This window comes from Strix uralensis, chromosome 5 (genome assembly GCF_047716275.1).
Source record: "Strix uralensis isolate ZFMK-TIS-50842 chromosome 5, bStrUra1, whole genome shotgun sequence".
NCBI classification, from domain to species: Eukaryota; Metazoa; Chordata; class Aves; order Strigiformes; family Strigidae; genus Strix; species Strix uralensis.
Window position 1 is genome coordinate 73536783 of NC_133976.1, and position 19948 is coordinate 73556730.

The 19948-nt window shown below is 40.5% G+C and overlaps 1 protein-coding gene across 10 annotated transcripts in view; it reads left to right on the top strand.

Moving 5' to 3' along the window:
* The window catches only part of ERC1 (ELKS/RAB6-interacting/CAST family member 1), a 305039-nt gene extending 285928 nt beyond the window's left edge, over positions 1-19111 (top strand). For 6 of the 10 annotated variants that reach the window (XM_074871663.1, XM_074871668.1, XM_074871665.1 and 3 more), the window contains 2 exons: positions 513-701; positions 12349-19111. In XM_074871663.1, coding sequence (XP_074727764.1) covers positions 513-701; positions 12349-12486 — 327 coding nt within the window. In that variant the 3' untranslated portion in view covers positions 12487-19111. Of the gene's footprint in view, positions 1-512; positions 702-12348 lie in introns of those variants that run through there. The other 4 variants (XM_074871669.1, XM_074871671.1, XM_074871670.1 and 1 more) reach the window with 1 other exon arrangement.
* The last annotated feature ends 837 nt before the right edge of the window (positions 19112-19948 follow it).

The window sequence follows — 19948 nt, forward strand, 5'->3', positions numbered from 1 at the left end:
TTCATCTTAGAAACAATCATCTTGGCCGTCATTTGAAACTACTCTCTTCAGAACACTTTGTTGCATACTTAAGTTACAATTAAATGTTTATTGGCAAAACCAGTTAAAATCTACATTGCTATTGCCTTAGTTGTGGACAGACGCCTTTTATCAGAAAAATTAGTTTCCTTAAAGCAGGGAGTTGAAATAGTTTACTGAAGCACTGCTGGATAATCAGTATAGTTAATGTATTCAATTTAACACTGTTTCATTTTTCACCCATATCATTATTATTTCCTATATTAATCAGACAGCTATCATCACCACGTCCCCTTTCCCTAATATCCTTGATTTCTTTCTGCTTCAGCTGGATGGTTGCTGGGTTATGGGATAGGAGTACTGCAGGGGAGGGAGGGTGTTCAGGTTTCTTCCAGTATGAAGCTGAACAAGATTGTAACTTAGAGGTTGATCTTCGCCTTCATCTCTGCTTGGATCTCAAGCTGTTCCTCACTGTCTCTGTTCTCTTATTTCAGGTAATTCAGCCCCTCTTAGAACTTGATCAGAATCGCAGCAAGTTGAAGTTGTACATTGGACATCTGACAGCCCTCTGCCATGACCGTGACCCCCTGATTCTGCGTGGACTCACCCCACCTGCTTCCTACCACCTGGATGATGACCGGGCAGCCTGGGAGAAAGAGCTGCAGAAGATGACCCAGGAGCAGGTGAGTTTGTGGTCTGAAGCTCTGAACAAGGGCCTTAACTGTTGATGTAGGTCTTACTGATGTGCCACACCAAAATGTTGGGAACCCATTCTGTAAGTGGTGAAAACAGGTAGCAACGATCCACTCTTATGTGACAGAAGGAGTCAGTAATTTTTTGAATCATTGCCATTTAATATTTATTAAGGAATTTTATCTGTTCTTTTATCAGTATTTGAGGCTGTGCATCTACAAACTCATAGGAAATCAAACTGCAAGATACCACTTTTGCAATGTTTTACTCATTAACAAATTTTAGCTGCCCTTTATAACTTAATGTAGTCATAGGGATCTTAAATCTTTTTTTAATGATGCTAATAATTTATATTTTAATTGGCACATTTTTATGAGTCACTCTATGTAAATGTATACAATGCCCTTACCTTCTGCTACAGTATGTTCTGCCAATAATTTTTTTCTGCTTGCCACCTTACATGGATACCTAAATTGAGATTTGGACCCAATGTGCTAGATGCAATACACCCATGCTTATGCACACACACAGAGAGTGATTTCAGAGTCCAGAAGCCCAAGTGTATTTCCGGGAGTTTTGGCATACAGAATTGAAAGCGTTTAATAACAGCTTGTCTGATGGAGTCTCTACAGAGTCAATCTAGCTGTAATTCAACTACTGAAATAATCTTCCTTTCTCCCAGCCCTGGTGATGTCTTGCCTTCTTTAATCTCTTCACTGGCAGTTTTTATCTTCTGTTTTCATACAATAATTCATCATTCCCTACAACCCCTTTCTCTCATTCCTTCCTATTTCTCTTTTTAACTTTTTAATTTTACTCCTATATTACAGAATGGGTTTTTTTTAAACTAAGGAACTTGTACCAGAAATAAATGTGACTGATTTTGTCTTTTTGACCCTGACTTTGGATTATAATGCCAATTCTGTCACTAAATTATTCACTTTCATGTCTATTCCAAACTCTATCCAGTACGCATACAAACTAGTGTAAGGCCTATATAGTTAAAAGTGGATTTGTGGGTCAGTGAACACTATCTTGAGCCTATCCTGAACACTTCAGCTCTGGTTTTCTTCTTGTGTGATGTTTAAGCTCATTTCCTTGCACTTTCAACTCAAGGCTGAATTTTGATCCAAAAATTGGAGAGACCAGCTCAGCAGCCAAATTGCAGGAAGCCAACAGAAGCATGTCTAACAATTCAGAAAGAAAAGCAGACCTCTGCAGATAAATATGCCTGTAACAGGGCCTAGATGGTACAGGACAGCTGATCTCTGTCTTTGTACCTGTCTTCATACATGTATTTGATTCAGTGTGTGCTGTGTGCATCACTCAATATCTACATTTGCCTCTATAGGCCCGACATATCCCTTTTCCCTGCAGACCCTGCTAGCCCCTGCTCACCCAGAGTCAACGTTTTATTTACCTCTTGGGTTCTGTAGTCACTGATACAGGATTGAAAGTTCTTCAGTATAATGCCTGCCATTCTCATATATTAGAGGTGTGGCTCCTACGTTACAGATCAAAACACGAGGCATAACATTTTGAACTGCTTTGTCTGTCAGATTAGTATGAAGCATTGAATGACAAAACCTGTAGCATGTATGGGAGACATCTCTGAAAACAAAAGTAAAGGCTGGATGTGGGAAAAGTTTGGATATCCCTGAAATAAAATGGCTAGTCTGTTATAGCTGTGATGGTCTTTGAATATAATCAGGGGAGTGGGGATAGGGGATATCTTCTATTTGATCAAGAGAATGTAGGTAAAGAAAATAGAAAAGGCTTTCTTTGACAAGTTCTTCTGAATACATAGTTGGCCCAAAACAGCTTCTGCTTTTTCTAGTTCTGTGTGCCAGTCTAATAAAAGATAATAATTCTCATTCAAACTTTGCTAGTCCATTAGCAATGTTTATGGGTTACACAGTAAAGAAAGCTTTTTGGTTACACAGTAAAGAAAGCTTTTAAGTATAAATTGTGAGAAAAAGAAATATCTAAGTTGTTCTGGAGGAGAGAAGAAAATGTATCTTTCTACCCTATCCCATTATTGTCTTAATTCTACATTGCTTTGCCACAGTTGTTTAAAATTACTACTCCATTTGTGATTCCCATGAGTAACTAACATCTGCTAAAATAAAATGTAGCAATCTCTTCTGCTTTCCCATACTTACTTAGATTGTATTTAACAAGCTTCAGTTGAAAAATACAAACTAATGATATATTTTAATTTACAGAGCACATTTTTCATTTAAGTCATGGAGCTTTTCTGTTTCTAACTTCAGAATTTCCTTTGTGTTTAAAGTATTCCCATGGGAGGTGGGAATCAGTTCTCCAGATTTGCAGGAGCCCATCACAGAATACCCATTTTGCATCTTTGGAATTTTAATGAGTTTTGTGAATTACTTCAAATCCAGTGCATTAAATTCACTCCTGTCCCTTCTAATATGATCTTCTGTAGATAATGCTCCACAAGCCTCAGTGGGAAAAAATTAATCCTCTTGAATGTTAAGAAGTGTTAACATGATTAGGGAGGATACATTTAACTGAACACCAATAATATTTAAGAATGATGCCAATGTATCCACTTCTCACCAATGAGATTATTTAGTTTGGTTTGGGGGTTTTTTTATAAATAGTTGAGAATTCATTTTCATACTGCTGCTTTTGGAGCTGTGCTTTCCCACTGCAGCAACTATTATTGGCAAAGGTTGGTCCTGCTGTGTTTCATCATATCCAGGATACCCTGTAGGTGTCTCGTACCTGCTGGGGAGGCTCAGATACAAATAGTAGAAGTTTTTGGTGGCTTCTTCTGGTAGGTAAAGCTAGTATATGAAGTAGATGTAAGTTTTTCTCTCTTCCAGCACATTCACAGTGACCCACAGAAACTAGTGTACAAGTCATTGTCAGAAGAGCATCTGCCAGCATCTACACCATGGTTCTAAGGGGAATTTGTTGCCACATAAATAATTTTGTAGACTCTCAAAGTTTTATTGATAATTGGTACCTCTCACATATAATACTTTATGCTGCCATTAAGTTCAGCTATATTCTTTAGTGACTTCAACTGATTTTAATCAAAATATGGGGCCAAGATGCATTCTTTGCTGGCATTTTATCAGACATTTTGTAAAGCTGACTTACTGTAGTAAAATTTTGGTCCATTTGTAATGAAGGCCTGAAGCCAGTACTTGGAGTATATGGTATCTCAAAACCTAATCTAAAGTAATATACTAGACTGTGGACAGTAAAGAATCTACAGTGCTTGGAACCATGTCATTAAGTTATTCATGTGGTGGGAAATATTCCTTTGAGTCAGTTCTGACCCAATGTCCCCAAAGAAGTTAACCAGCACTGTTTCCGGAACTGTCCTTTTTTGACCCCTTTATGTCCTGTTCATCTTTTCTTATTAAAAAATTGAAGTTACCTGAAGGAAGGAAGAATGTTCCAAGTATCAACACTGAGAAATAAAAAATCTATTTATTCATTATAAATAATTGAATTGTCCTAGCAATGTCTATTAAATACAATATTTTTTTCCACTTTGTCCTAAACGTATCATTATGTTAATATTCTCGGGCTACGTTTCATGTTTCAGATGGTTGCCTGTAAGTGAGGGATTTTATTTCTATATGAAAGGAAATGACATTAAGAACATAATGATATGGTCCACATTTTTATTTATAGTTCGGTTTTTGTTTTTCTCTTATCTTTACAAAAGGAAAGAATGGAAGAACTTGCTGAAAATCATAATTTAAGTATGTTGCTAGTGGCATGCTGCACTGTGGTTGGAAGGCAGCAGTGTGAAGTAGAGACAACCAAAGAGAGCAACCAGATGTTAGTAGTAGGCAACAGTGTTCATTCTGTTAATAGGTTAAGCAGCATTATAAATTTTCTTACTGCTTCAAATCCATCTCTAAAATGTGCAGAACCTCATATTATGGAGAGCCTTGTATTTTCAATAGCTCCTGCAGTCATTCTGAAAAAGTACTTCTTCCAACAGAAGAGGACCTATCTGATTAAGATAATTTTCTTAACCCAAGGAGGAAGAGGATGATGCATTTTGCTCCCTGTCATCAGTGGCTCTTTGCAGCCATGTCCAACACAACCTGGCTTCATCCAGGCTGCTGGGGGTCCTGCCTATTTCTTCTGGCCCCTGGGCACCATTTTTTACCCTCACAGTCAATCTGTTCCTCTTTTCCCAGAGGAGTTTCTGGCAGCATTTGCGTTGTGACATGGGCATCAACAGCAGCCTGAAGGACCTGGGCTGATGTGTTTCCATGAGATACTCTCTCAGAGGAGACCTGCTATAGGAGCTTGTCTCACCCCACTACTAACATGGTGTTGCACCTATGACTGCTTTGGCTGTGAGTTACAAGGTGCTTTTGAAAAATCTTTATGGTTTTGGAAGAGCCTTTGTAGTGAAGAAAGGTTGTCTTCCCTCTCCCTGTGTACCAGCTTCAGGCAAAGCACAGACCATCTAGGGATTCCTACTTACTAATCCTCTCCCAAGAAATCAGGAATGTCTTTTCTGCTCAGCTCGTCGAAGCAGAGGAAGGAAAAAGGTGATAATGTCACTTCGCTGTATCAGTCACAACCTGCTGTATCAGCTGAATAGTCATGGCTTGGTTCCAAGGAGCGTAATTCACATTTCACTCTCAGCAAAGTTAATGTTAAACTTTTTGTATGAAAGGACGCCAGACCACATGTATGTAGTTTTCAAATTCCATTTTAAGATTGTATATATGCTTGCTGAATTTTGAAAGTACTAAACACACATTTCAATTTGTTATACAAATAATATCATAAGTGGGATGAACTTTACTCTAAGCTACAAATAGCTATTTTATAAACATCCTGCGTACTTCTTTGTTCAAATTCCACTTGTGTTCTTACTTCTGTATCATCTGTGAGAAATTACTCAACTTATTTAGTTTCTTTAAAGAAATTACTCTGCCATGTTTTGCATTTAGTCATTCTAAATTACTCTATTACTTCAGGGTTTACCCCGTCTTTCTTCTCTGACTGCTCTTCCATTAGCCTGTTATCTTCCCCACCTGATTTATGTAATTTATTTTTAATTTGTAATCTTATGGGAAAGCATAATGTATTTTAAAGTTAAACAGTCCACTTCTGGTCTCTGTTAGAAATTAGAAGTAATAATTGCAACAATTTATATCCTTCTTTGTGTGCAAATGTATTTCCCGAGTTTAGTTGAGAAAGTAATGGATATAGGAACTCTCTAAAATTATACTACATTTTGTAGTATTTTAAACTTTTATATTAAATTAATGTTTTGGGTGAGTATGAGAACTTGGGATCAGTGTCATAGTTCTTAAATACTGGTTGAAGCCACAAGTATTATCCATAAGTTGACCATATCCATAATGCCATAACATTATCCATTTTTATTTGTGCATGGAATTGCTAATTTTAATTAAAATACATATTATCAATCACTAACATTAACTATTCCTAACTTGAGATATAAAGGGAAAAACATTGCTTTCAGGACACAGGCAAGTGTTTTGTGTGTGTGGTGTGTGGTGTGTCTAAAATTTACTGTGATTTCATTTCAAGCAGTTCCCACAAGCAGATAGTGTACCAACCTGAGCTATTACCTTATTTTCTCGAGGGCAGCTCACCTCTCCGTATGTTTTGCTATTAGTAACAAGTTCAGTTACTCTGTGCCTTGCTTGGACACTGTGGTCCTTGTGAAAGGTTTTTGCAGCATCTCCTGGTATGAGGCTGCACAGGATTGCTGGGGCAGCCTCTGTGGGCATCCTTCCTCGATAAAAGGAACCACATGCAGGAGCAGCTGGGTCCTCTGCTGGCTTGTCAGGCTCACTGGACTGTACATACCAAAATATTCCATGGAAATTTTTTCCTGGAGTATCTGTCAGAAATTGCAGAGCTGACAGGATTCTCCATGATTTCGTAATGAACTTCCTCTGAAAGAGAAATAAGTAACATGGAAAGAGTAGAAAGGGCTTCAGCTCTGATCCTGAAATAACGGGATGCCTATAACTTCATCATTTCATTCAAGTACTTCCTGCTTTGTCCTTTCTTCTCTGTTTTGCGCTGCGCAGGCACAAAACTGTAACTGCCTGCCAGCCTCTGTTCTAACAGTTAAAAAGTTTTTCCAAAACTCATCAGCTAGGACATACAAGAGAGGTATTTAAGATTTGCTTTGCAGACAGGTGAATTTTCCCTGTGTTGTGACTATCAGGTACTGCCTTGACTAAACAGGCAGAGTCTCTGTGGGGATGTGGAGGCCTAATTCATCAGCAGGGAAAGCGAGGGGCCAGATACGAGCCCAGCATGAAGGGTGAGTGCATCACAGAGTGGTTCTGGCAGCATGTAGCAATCCAGCTTCACGAGTAAACTGACGAGTAAGTAATGCATTGCAGCTGAATCTAGGAGAAGCAGCTGCCTAACTCTATTTCACAGTCCCTTTAATGTGGAGAATTGAGAGTTGTTAGGGATTAGGGTTGTGGGGTTTGCCTGCATTGTGCATGCTTAGGTCAGTGGGGCCTGGCCCTAGCGGATAGCCCTGTGGTACAGGCAATAATTATTATTTGTTCTGCTTAGCCACAGAATAACAACTTTTTGTACACTATAGCAGCATTAATTCTCACTGTATAACGTACACCAGAATTTACATGAACATAAAATTGTTCTCTGACTGTAAAATGATTGCTGCTGTTGCTGGAGGATAGACATACTATCTGCAAGTGCAAGATTTGCAGGAAAACTTCTCCAGTCAAATGCAAAATATAACTTACAGGCATTTATTTTATTCCTTTTCCCATTTATATAATTTTTAAATTCATTCATTACCAAGGAAATAATAATATTTCTGCTAGTCACAAACCTGAGAGATGCTTGGGAATGCAGGATAAATACCATGTGCAAAGTTATTTCAAATATACGGTGCAAGAGCCTTCAATTTTTTTCAGGGTTTTTGTCAAAATTGGTTGTAAAATCTATTCATATGTATTTAAATGTATTTAAAACATATTTTTAAAGTTTACATGATTTTAAAAGACAAGACAATGTTTAATGTGAAATCCTACTTTAATTTTTAAATGCATGTGTTTTAAATATTTTGAAAAAGCTAACATAAAAACCAAAATTTCCAGATAGAGCAAAAATATTTAAGGGTCTACATAAAAAAATACATTAAAAAAAAAAATAATGACAGATTGGGATTTCCGTATTCCTAACCCTTTCTTTTGGCCATTTTATAGATCTGTAGTTGAGAAATAAAGGTTTGTATGTAATTGGCTTTCACTGCTTCAAACATACATATTTACACTGATTCATCTGGGGGGATGCAAAAGCTCTTGACCATTTGCCTGAGATACAGTGTAGTTTAACTTACTTCAAGGCAAAACAAAGGTTAAGATTAAATCAGTTGTGGTGCTTATTTCTGTTATTTTAAGCTCTAAAGTTATTTTCAGACTAACCATAGCCTGATCCAGAAGCACCTAAACTTTGGAGAAGCATAATTCCAGATCCTGGTATTGTAGTCTTATAGAAGTCCTGCAGTTAACTTTCTTTTTGTGCTGCTCTACAAGCACCTCATATTCTGTATTCAGTTTTGCTGTTCATAGCCTGAGATGAGATACTACTTCATTTTTGTTTGCCTTTTTTCAGCAGTGTTTTTGTGGAATTGTTAACGAGAAGAAAATAACACTTCGGGGAGTAAGCCTCCTCCATGTAAATAAATTTTAAAAAATCTTAGCTTAATGTTGCCTTGTTTACATTATGGGATAAGGAAAGGCCACAAAGGTTCTGCAGTGCAGCACCACAATTCACCTAGTGTGCATATAAAACCATAGCATCCAATTTCTTAACTATGAAGTTATCTTCCCTCTGAATGTCAATTAATCTTTAAATAAATTCTGGAATATCTTGGACCAGAAAAGCAGAATGCAAGCTAAATTCATAGTGAATTGTTTGGGATTTTTTTCACTGATGGAGTTTAACTATAAATGGAAAAGTATTCCTATCATGACTTGCTCTAAACCCAGGAAGGAAGGCAGCAGTGGTGAAAAGTGTCTGAATCTGTTGCAGGTTATCTGCGAGCTTCCATTCCCCTGAGATGCTGAAGGTCCTTTCTGTTCTTCTGTCCAAAGATAAAGTATAAATACTATGAACCACTTCTGGGGTCCTTGCTATCCTTTTCTTTCTGAGCTGTCTATTTTTACCTGTCACCAACTGGGCAAACATATCTGGCCTTGCCGTCTCTTTTTTGGTCATTTCCATGAGGCAAGTGTATGAATCTCCTCATCCTCAGCTGAAAATGCCAGCAAAAAAGGACTGTTAACACACCTTTATTTTCATAGAAAAATGATATGGGGAAGATAACACCATTTCCATTTGCATTCAGAAGAAGAAAATCTAGGAAACCAGGAGCAGAATTGATAGTAATACTTTTAGAGAAACTTCCCTAAAATTTGGACTGCCAAACATCTAGGTGATTCAAGTTATACCATGGAGAACTGGATGTGTTCCCCATTAAGGTCTGAACGAGCAGTGACGTATGCTGCTCACAGCTGTTTCTGAAAGGAATGACGTAAATGGAGATGACATACATGATATAGAAATGCTGCAACCAGCCACATAGTCAATTAAGATGTCTTTGTTTAAGTAGAAATCACATTATTAAACCTAGATGTTCTGAAGCTAGCAAACTCAATGCAAGACTATCATTGCTACTTTTTTAAGAGATGTTTCATCACAGACATCTGCCAGCCAGCTGTGCAGACTTTCTGTCTGCGTTAATTTGCAAAGTATTACTGCTGGCCTTCAGCATTCAGAGCCGTCTCCTTTTGGGCTCTTGATGGTCAAAACCTTATTTCTTGGAAGTATTTTCTTCATCTGGTTAAGTTGGTTACTTTCTCCATTCCTGGAGCTTCACCTGGAGGATTTGGCTGAGATGCCGGCAGGAGAGGGATGCTGGCTGGGCAGGTGGTGGTGCAGGACCCGCAGGGAGCCGGCCCTTGCTTTCCCTGCTAACAGTGCCCTCTCCTGGCTCCCCTCCTGCGGACCGAGAGCCAGGGCCCCTTGCAGGAGCCAGATGAAGAAAAAGAGAATTACGTCGTTGGCTTCTTCTCCCGTTACTTGCTGTCTCTCCCAACTTCCACAACCTCCCACCCTTCTGAGGAATGGCACTGTGAAATCTTTGCGCTGGCCCAAGAAACCAAGGCAGCCCTGTCTCAGAGTTCGTCGTTCAAACCAGTCCCGTGAATTTACCAGCGGTTAGGTGCTTTGCAGGCTGCTGTAGCTGGGGCTGCCTGAATTGCTGGGGTTTCACTAGGCTGAGCAACCTGAGACTCGGAGGTAGTCCCTGAAACCCAGTCTCCTGGCTTTTAATATTCAGCACTGCTCCTCGCTGGCTGTGCTGACTCTTTCAATCCTGCTTGCTGACTGGACCTCTCCTAGGCTTACCCATCCATTGCAAGTTTCTGACTAATAACTCTGCCAGGCTGTTGGAACCAGGCTAATCGCCTATCCACAGTGTGCTGTTTCCGAGCCATTATGGGTTACTGCTGAATTCCCCCCCTTTTCCCCCGAGAGCCCTTACAGAGCCCGGAGTGCTCCCCTCCCTCTCGTTTTCCCCACTTCCCCGGCTCATGTCACTCGGCAGAGTGGGATCAGGTTGCTTTTGCATTGTGATTCTTGGCATGAGCCCCTCTCGGATTTGTATAGCTGTTCTGCGAGTACGGCAGCCAGTAGGAACAAAGCACATAAGAACACATTAAACTAACATTCAGCACGCAAAGCCCAAATAATTTACTATATGCTACCCTGCCTAGTAAAGGGAATACTGTAGCAGGCTTACCCTTTTAATTTCCTTTCTCTCACTTTTGTCTATAGAAGTCTATACCATAACTTCCTTAAAAAGCATTTATGTTTATTCTATAGTCGTTCTTAGGCTGCTTGTTTTTATGCAGTATTTCTTGCAGTAACAATCTCCTATGCTTTGCTTGATACCATCACTAGACAGAGACGTACTGTTGTATCTGATTAAAATTTTAATTGTTGAAATATAACCTTTCCCTCTGCATTGTGCTCTTATGATGGTAAAATGATCCCTGTTGTCCTGCTGCCTGACAGTTCTCTCTTTTTAAAATCTACAACGAGCAGTGTTACAGAAGTACAAAATATAGATCAAGAAATGATGACCAGTTACCCCTTCAGGGATGAAAAATTCCAATTTTACATTCTTTCCATGTTAACACAGTGGAGTTCCAATAAAAATATTAATCACTTAGGAATAAGAAATGTTACAGGACTGACAGATAATATTAGAAAAAAAAAATTTAAATAAGGTTCAAATATAAATAAGCTACTTGCTACAGCTGCTCAAAATGACAAAGAACTGTGGATGCAGATGCTTGCAATAAACTTCAGAATGCATCTAATTGTATGTCTCCATAATTTGTATGTTACAAATATGCTTGTCTTATATTCACAGGGAATATACCTTATTAGAAGAAAATCATATCACTGAAATAACAGATGAGTTTTTTGGGTATACAGTATATGAGGGAGCTATCTGCTTGAATGCTTATCCAATCTATCTATCTGAATCATCTGGTCTAGTAAGAGATGCTGCCTCTCCTTGTTCTGTTAGATCCTTAGACCACTGTGAGTACAGTAATCCCTAAAATGCTTGCACAAATTACAGCCTTACTTGGGACTCTGCATAGTTCACAGGCTAGCATGGACTTTATCAATTGCTAGGCAGATAAACAGGTTACTGAAGGCAGATGTTTCCTGGTCTTCATTGAGACTCTGTGGGCCCCTAATTCTGGCAATGGCATTAGGCTCAGAGCTAAAAACTATGTTCTCATATACTCCAATATGTTGTGTAGCGTGGTTTGTAACACCACTTGTTGGAAAAACAGTTTATAGACTGTAGACAGAGTGAATAAAATAAAGTTTTGAAGTTCCATGTCCCGTTCTGAGCCAATTATAATAATCTGAGCAACGAACAATCCAACAGGAAATGCAGAGTTAGTAAACAAAAATCATGTATGTTCCACCATAACTGTGTATAGTCATCTTACAACTGAGTTAGGAAACAGTCTCTGGAAATTATTAATTCCACAGAAAAATTAGAATTCTGGATAAGTCTGAGTATTATTTATAATTGTGTAACGTTCCTATTGATTTCATATAGGAAATAAATTGGAATTAATGACCTATGAAACATCCTGTTGTTCATGAATAAAAGTCAAACTGTTTAAAACAACATACTAGCAAAGTGCTGTATTGCTTTCAGAAAAACATAGTACAGAGGAAGTTTTTCTAATATTTATCATAGAATAATTTATTCAGGAGTAGTTAAGCCAGTTAGTTTTCCCATGTGGACATGGCCTTAACTGGGACAGTCACCAGCCTGGTCCTGTAGAATGAAAAAGGGAAATAAAGAGGGGAGAGAGCATCTGGTTTGTGGTGAGGGAGTCACCAAGGGAAGATGGCTGATCCTGGAAGTGCCCAACATGTTACACATCTGCTAGCTCCCTTTCTAAAAGTGGTGTTTTAGCTTAGAGCTGAGCCTGCTGGGTAGGTCTCGTTATACAGTGAACACATTTAATAGCAGAGAATGACCGTACCTCTGTGTGTTTCTTGCAGCTTCATGACGAGTTAGAAAAGGGCGAGAAGGAAAGTGCAGAGCTGCAGGAGTTTGCCAATGCCATCTTACAGCAGATAGCAGATCACTGCCCTGACATCCTGGAGCAAGTCGTCAATGCACTTGAGGAGTCGTCATGACCTCGGCCACTAGCCCCACCGGAGCAGCACACCAGTGGCCAAGCCCAGTCAGTCCAAGGAGCCATGAGAGTGGAGAGGAATGTGAAAGACAGAAATGCAATAGAAACTTCTGGTGCACCTTTTAAAAGAAAACAAAAGCAAAAAAAACCTCTAAAAACTACATGCTCTCTAGGTTCTTCCAGTGTACAATTAATCAGTTATGTTTGCATTCATCTTCTCACTGCCTTTCTGCTTTAGAATCTGATTCCCCATTGACTATGTTGATGGTGACTTTTGGATACAGCTAAGCAGAGCTCTTCCAAGTCTACTGAGCAAAGAAGAGTGGATCCACTGAACACAAGCAGCTCTAGTTCTCCATGAGGTTGCAGAAGGGTAGCCCTTGCCTTTCATTCATTTATTGCTTTTTTTTCTCTCTCTTTCTTTTTTTTTTTTCATAAAAACTGAAAGCCTGAATTTCATAGTGCTAAAACCAAACCTGAGTGTGCTCTGATTATGGCTTATGACTGGCCAGCATCAGCTAGCTAGCTCAGGTCTCTCTGCCTGTCTCAATGTTTCTTATGTTCTTAAATAACAGAGAGAGGAAAGGAAAGTTTCCCTATTTGTTCCTGTTAGTCACTTCATCTAGCAGCTGGGAAACAAGGTAGGCATACTGGTACTTTCTGTTTACTTAACTTTGATTTTTATTGTTCACTGATCTGACTCTGAAGTGCTGCGTGGGGCCTTTTTTCAGGTAACTGTTTTCATCCATTGATTTCTTGGGTTTTTTAGCTGAGGTTTCTCATCATAGGTCTGTGTCTCCTAAGTTATTATTTTATGGAGAGCTCTCTCCCTTCAAGCAGGTGTGGTCAACATGTCAGCTCCCAGCTTTAACTTGTATAATTTGTCCATTGCCAATTTTTCAGGCCATAGCTTTGTGAACACTAGCTGCCATCAGAATAGTCTTAGGCATTTTGTAAATGAGAAATTTGCATCATTTAGCTTAAAAGTATAATTTTAAAGCTGTTTGGTAAATCAGTAACATAGTTGTTACTATAATTATAATTTAATTTATTTTGGTTTAGCTTAGGTTGATGAGAAATGAGTTTGAGTTCAGAGCAATAACCCATTCTTATAAAGAGGAGCATCTCTGCTGGAGTTGGCACCAGCTGGGTAGATAGGTATAAAATCACACCTTTAGTTAAACCAGTGCAATTCTTGTATGTGTATGAGAGACCTTGGTCTTGATCCCATCCATCTTTGACACTCGTTAAAGCCCCTGCTGATAGGTAATATGACCTGAAATAGCAGGTCAGTTTGTCATTGTGGTAGCGAGTCAGAGTCCTATTTTATGAGTAGGACTTAGGTGTTCATTCTTGGACTATGCATTAATGGGGAGACACGTTTTTTCCTGGCTACCAGTGGTTATGTGTGTCTGGGGGCATCTGCAGGACAGACCCCTTTAACACATCCCCATGTGCTCCTTAAAGGAGTTGTTCCCCTTTAGCTTTCTCATATTGCTTAAGAGAACAAGGGGAGAGCGAAGGGAAACACAGCAGTGGAAGAAATCTTGGTTTTCTAGTCACTAGCTAATGAATCCTCTCAGTAAACCTCCTATTCAGAGCCTACAGTTTAATTCCATATGACTTAATACATTTTGAGCTTAAATCACTAAACTGTTATGCTAAGGAAAATGTTCCAGGCCCTTTCAGGAAAACTGCATTTAGCTTAGGTCTTTCAAATCCACAGCACAGCTCCCCTGTAGGTCTTTCATACCTGATTTTTATCTTTAAAATGACTGATTGCTTCCAATAGGAAGGAGATCAGCAAAAGTTTGAGTAAGGGAAGATGTACCCTGTCTTTTTTTCAAACAAGCACTGAAAATTGGGCAAAACTGAAACCTTATATACCTGTAGACTTTATTGAAAACTAACTGATTTAAAATAAGTCACATCCCAATTCATTCTACTGTTATGGTTCAGCAGAAGGAACTGGATCCATAACCATGGTGTCCACAAGGAAGAAATACCTAAGTCTCCAAAGAAGAGGTGATTCACACCTTTTCCACGTTTTGAACTGCCAGTGCTTTGCAAATCAGGAAATGTAGCTTTAGTTCTTGCTGTAGTAGCAGCTTGTGTCTGAAGCTTTTTTTGTCGTGGATGAGGACAGTAATGGGAACCTGAATGTGTGCAAAGGGGGGGAACACCGGAAGGCGTGTAGACAGTGACTGTACATACCACTGAGCCATGCCTCATCCCAGAACCACCCCTTTGGTCCCATTATTTGAGTCAGCACGTTTCGATAGGAGCTGTTGTTTTGAAATCTTTCCTCTTGCTTTTTCTTCATCACCCCTAATTACTCACTCAAGGAATTTAATGCTGCCTGTAAAAGCATCAGAGCCATCAGCCTAACATCATCGTGCCACCATCACCACTCCTGACAATCTCATTAACTTATATGGTCAAATCTCCAGCTGCCCTGGTTCCCTGCTGTAAAACAATCCCTCCGCTGTGAGAAGCTGTGGAATTTCCCTTATCGATGGTTCAAATGACTCCTGCTTGTAAACCTCTTACTGAGATGTTCCTTGATAGTGTTTCTGCTGCAGGCAGGGGCAGGGGGAGGGGATGGGAACAAGGGGTGGTCACTTTGGGCTGTCACTTCAATTCCTGTGGTTTACTGCATTGCCCAAACATCACAGGAAGCACTGGTTCTTCTGTGTCTTTTACTCAGCCTGTGGCTGCATTTCTAGAGTTGAAAGTGCCCCAGACAAAGGCACGGTGCTGTCACAGCAGCGTGTGCAGGATCCATGTGTTGGCAGCCAGGTGAATCTCACTGTTTACACATCTCCCAGCCTCTTCCCTGAGAGGATTTGTCAAGTCTGGCTAGTTTTCGTGCTGGCCATTTGGTCTTTTATCTCCCAGCCACACACCTGCTGTTCGTCCCATCTGGATTGTTAGGCCTTTGCAATTTTTGTCATTAACCGCTGTTACCTTCTAGGTCTTCTAGGCTTCTCATCTTAAACATTGATTTTAGATCTCAGTAAAGTGCTTTCAGGGAGAGAGCAGATCTCATTTAGGAACAGACTTGATCTGACTTGATCTCCATTGAACTATTTCAGGTAATCCTTCTGATCCTGTGTCGATAGAGATCTTGTCATGGTGAATAGCTTGAGGAACTGTGTAATTTGGGAGGTACTGCTGGCCACGATTTAACGCTGAATGTGACCAGTGAAAGCTTTTTCATTTCACTCATATGGAGTGCCGTACCATTGGCCTTAGAGCAACAAAAGGATTTTGTTGTCATAATCCATCGCAAAGTTGCATATCAGGCATGTGGCAGAAGGGCCATATGTGCGCACATACTGCGATGCTCATCCAGTTGCCTAACCCATCACTGCTCTTTTAAAATCTTATACCCAAGTGTCAGCAGCCAGGCAGAGGCAGAAAGTTTCCTAGCGCAGCGGTCCTGCAATGCAGCAGCTCTAGGAAATCAGGGGCCCTTCCCAGGGAGCCTGGGGAAACTTGCTTTTTCTTCTCCTGTTAAATGAAGTTCTGTTTGCTACAGGAGCTGTGAAGGTTTTAATTGCTTTAATTATTTTTTTCTTTCAAGCTGTCATTTGTAGAGAAACTGAGAGATGTAAGGACTTAAGGAACTGTCTGTAGAAAAATAAGTCATTTTAGCTGGGTCTGGGCTAAAAAATAACTCAAGCCTGAAGCCCACATACAGTGTAAAAGCTGACACCCCAACCACGCTTGTTCATGATATCCACGAGTCCAAGTACATATTTTTCTCTGAACCCAGCCTCATGTAGAACACTAAAAGGACATTACAACACTAGAATTGCAGGGTGAGGACATGAGCACTGTTTGCAATTGGAAGAATTGGCTGGCGTGCTCCCAGATGAAGCTCTAAGCTTCTAGTATTCTCTCATTTTGACTGCCTTTAACCAGCTTTCCCTCTAGAAAATGCCAAACCCTCTTTGGAGTATCTGATTTTTGCCAAGTCTGGGGGACAGAAGGTGGTCTGACATGATGCATGAAACTGTGTGTGCTAGTTCTGGTTGCACGGCTGGAATATCCCTTCTCTAGCAAATTTTCTGGTACTTTGGGGCTCTCAGTATTTTGCACAAGGAAGCACTGATGTCATAAATCTTGTAGACATAACCCTGGTCTTTGAACCAAAGGGGCATGTCTTTTCATTTGCCCTGTAATTCCCACCCATTCTGCTGCTAGTGCTCAATTTGTTGGGGAATTTCTACATCTGATAAAGGTTGACAGGATTGAGTCCCCACTCCTGTACTAATTGCCAATCGTTGCCACTGAAGGAGTCTTTACAAAGGATAGAGGGTCATGCACTGATACCATTTTAAAGCAAAAATTTCACTACATGAGTATCGCATATATTCCTCAAATGACTGCGATGAAATGCAAAAGGGAAATAGTACAATCAAGGCATCTGATATTTAAAGGAAGCCTCTACTCAGCTCAACGCCCACAGTGAAAGAGGGAACCGGAGAGGATGCAGAAGGCTGTGGATAACTAACACTGCCCCAGCGAAGCCGGCGGGGTGGGAGGGTTGGGCATGGACACAGGGCATCGCGCCTGGCAAGGCCACTCCACCAAGCCGTCTTGTCAGCGTGGTGAGGAGAAGGAGTGTCAGGGGGTTTTTAAACAAAATTATGTTTTTAATTGTTTTTTCCACATAAATGGAAGGAACCTTACACAACAGCAGATCCTTCTGAACAAAATGGCTGTGTCCACTGACTATTTTTAAAAAAAAAAAAAAAAAAACTGTTTCAAAACTTTTTAGTGTCAAAAGCATAAACACAGAAATCCTGACTTTTTCCAGTGTGTGTGGTGAGTGCTGTAAACCTGTCATCAGTATCTCTCCTGACTTTTTCAGGGGTGTTTTTTCCTGTTTTGTTTTCTGCTTGTCGATATTGTCTGTGTGGTCCTAAGGCTGGGGCAGTTACCAACAATGTGTGTCTGTTGTCGGATTAAAAAAATGATAGTAGTAGAACTGAAAAAGATGTGTTTTAAAAAATATATAAAAATAAATTTCATCAAAAGGAATTCAAGTAAAGAAGCAACAAAGCCATGACTCCTCCTCTTGGGATTGTACGGAAAAGGATTTGTGGGCTTATAATTATAACCAGTTGCCTTTCACAGGCTTTTGAAGTCCAAGGCAGCTTGGCCTCTTAGGAAATGTTACAAACCCTGTATAAATTCCTGCTTTGCCAGGTTTATACTGTACACGCGAAATACAGAAATGGGCAGAGTGAAACTATTTTGGAAATCAGTCTTTTCTGGTAATGGTTATCAACATCAGGTGTCCCTTAAGATAGGAACTGCTGATGTAAATGGGCCAAATGCTTTGGCCAAATTTTCCCTGTCTTCTCAGTGACACCCGCTGATACCAGGGACACATGCAAGCGCAGATCGACTGGTGCAGGTAGTCGTGTGTAGGTCCGTTATCAAAGTTGTATTTCTTTGCGTCCAGTATTGGTCACATAGCCGCAGCGCAGTATGATACAGGAAGGGACTAGCAGCTGCCTTCTGCTGCTGTTCCATCAAAGACTTGCACTGCTTTAAAGGAACAATATGAGTCTAAACTGGCACGTTAACGTAAACAAAAAAACCCACGCAAATGGCTTTACCTATGAGACTAGGTAAAGAATTTTGTTAAATGAATGATTTTTTATATCATACTTATCATATGCTGTTTGTCCACATTTTACAATTCTAGTTTGGATCTTGAAAATCAAGTCAATCAGTTTTGATTTTAAATAGATGTTTCCACTTTAGGTTCTCAGTGCTTTACTGGGGCTTTTTGTTCAAAACATTATTTTTCCATTTGGAAACTGGTGAAAATAGATCTATCAGTCACATGTACTCCTATTTGTTACAAAATGTGGTTATCTAAAAGCCAAATTTGACACCAGATTTTACGAGTTCCTTTAATCTACCCCATCCTTCCAGCTCTCTGTGGACATGGCCAAGTCTCTGTCCAAGCTGCCTGCCCAGGGACAGCCGTGTTTGGCCCTTACTGACACGCTCGTTGCAGTATATCTGGGGAGGCTTTAGTGGCAGATGCCTTTATCTGTTCAGATGCTGAGGGACGATGTCAAACGGGACCATGAACAGGGGAATAATTTCTGTGCTAGCCCAACATGCTGCTCCAAGCCCACTAAAACAGTATATTGCCGTTTCCCTCCAAGTCAGTAAATGAGGAGAGCCGCTCACCAGCTTCACAAATCGTTTGTGGGGTTAAAAAAAAAAAAATCTGTGGGATGGAAAAAAAATCCATCCACTCCACAGACATGGATCCCTCATTTGCTTTGGAAGAGACGTGTTGCACTTTAGCGGAGGGGGAGACAGGCTTTGGGGGTGGGATCTAGCATACTTGAATTCCTTTTTGAAATAACAGCGGCGGGAGACATTGATGTCTGTGATGCAAGTGCGCACGCTGCCTTCAACTTGTATGTGTTTTATTGCTGGAGTCATGTTACTGACAGGATAATGAAATTGCAAAGAAAATGTGTTATATTCAACTTTGCCTTGATAATATAAACACTTTGTTCATTTTTTTTTCTTCTTTTTTTATTCACAGACTAAGTTCATCAGGAAATTATAAAATTATTTAAAAATTCTGTGCTGTATCTTCATTTCTGTGAATTTCGGTGTGTCTTGCTCGGTGCCCTCTCCGGCATGCCCAGGATCAGAGGGCAGGTAGGAGGGCTGGGCAACTGTGTGGCAGTTCCCCGGGACCAGGCTGGAGGTCCCATTTGTCGCCCACCCGTACCACGGGAACAACCCTACAGGGGGGCTCAGCTGCACCACGTGTCTGGCAACACTCATGGGCGTAGGTGGGGCTGCCTGCAGGGTGAGGGTGCGGGGCTGTCAATCGCAGGAGTGTCCCAGTTACCCCAGGACCTCACAGGTCAGATAAGTGGAGATACAACTGTGTTTACAGTCAGCTGTTTCCTTTGCCTCTCTCATGCCTGTTTTCCAAGTAAATGTGACTTAAACGTTGCTAACAAGTGACTGAATCCCAGATGTGCATCCAGCATTGAGTCAATGTCAGGATCACGTTTTACGGATTAATGCGCCTGGAAAGACTGGCTGTGCAAAGGCCAGCGAGGCTGTCCTACAGAGCGTGTTCCTGGTGAGACACGGACACGGGTCCTGTCCACACAGGAGCGGAGGAGAGTCACCATTTTGTGGTGTCAGACAAGCCCCCTGCAACGCTGGAGGAAACGGGCTCTAACCAGCGTCCAGTCTCCAGCCGCATTTTGAGGACATGGGAAATTGTCTGAGTAATGTCACTATAAAATCTCATTTTTCTGGCATTTTTAACTGTTCTAAACAGAATAGCATTGCAACATTGGGTCCCACTGGTAGAACAATGTCCATGTTAAACACACTCCACCAGATTCTCCGCAGCTATCCTGAAGCCCCGGCAGAGCAGACCTCCCCAAATTGGGATA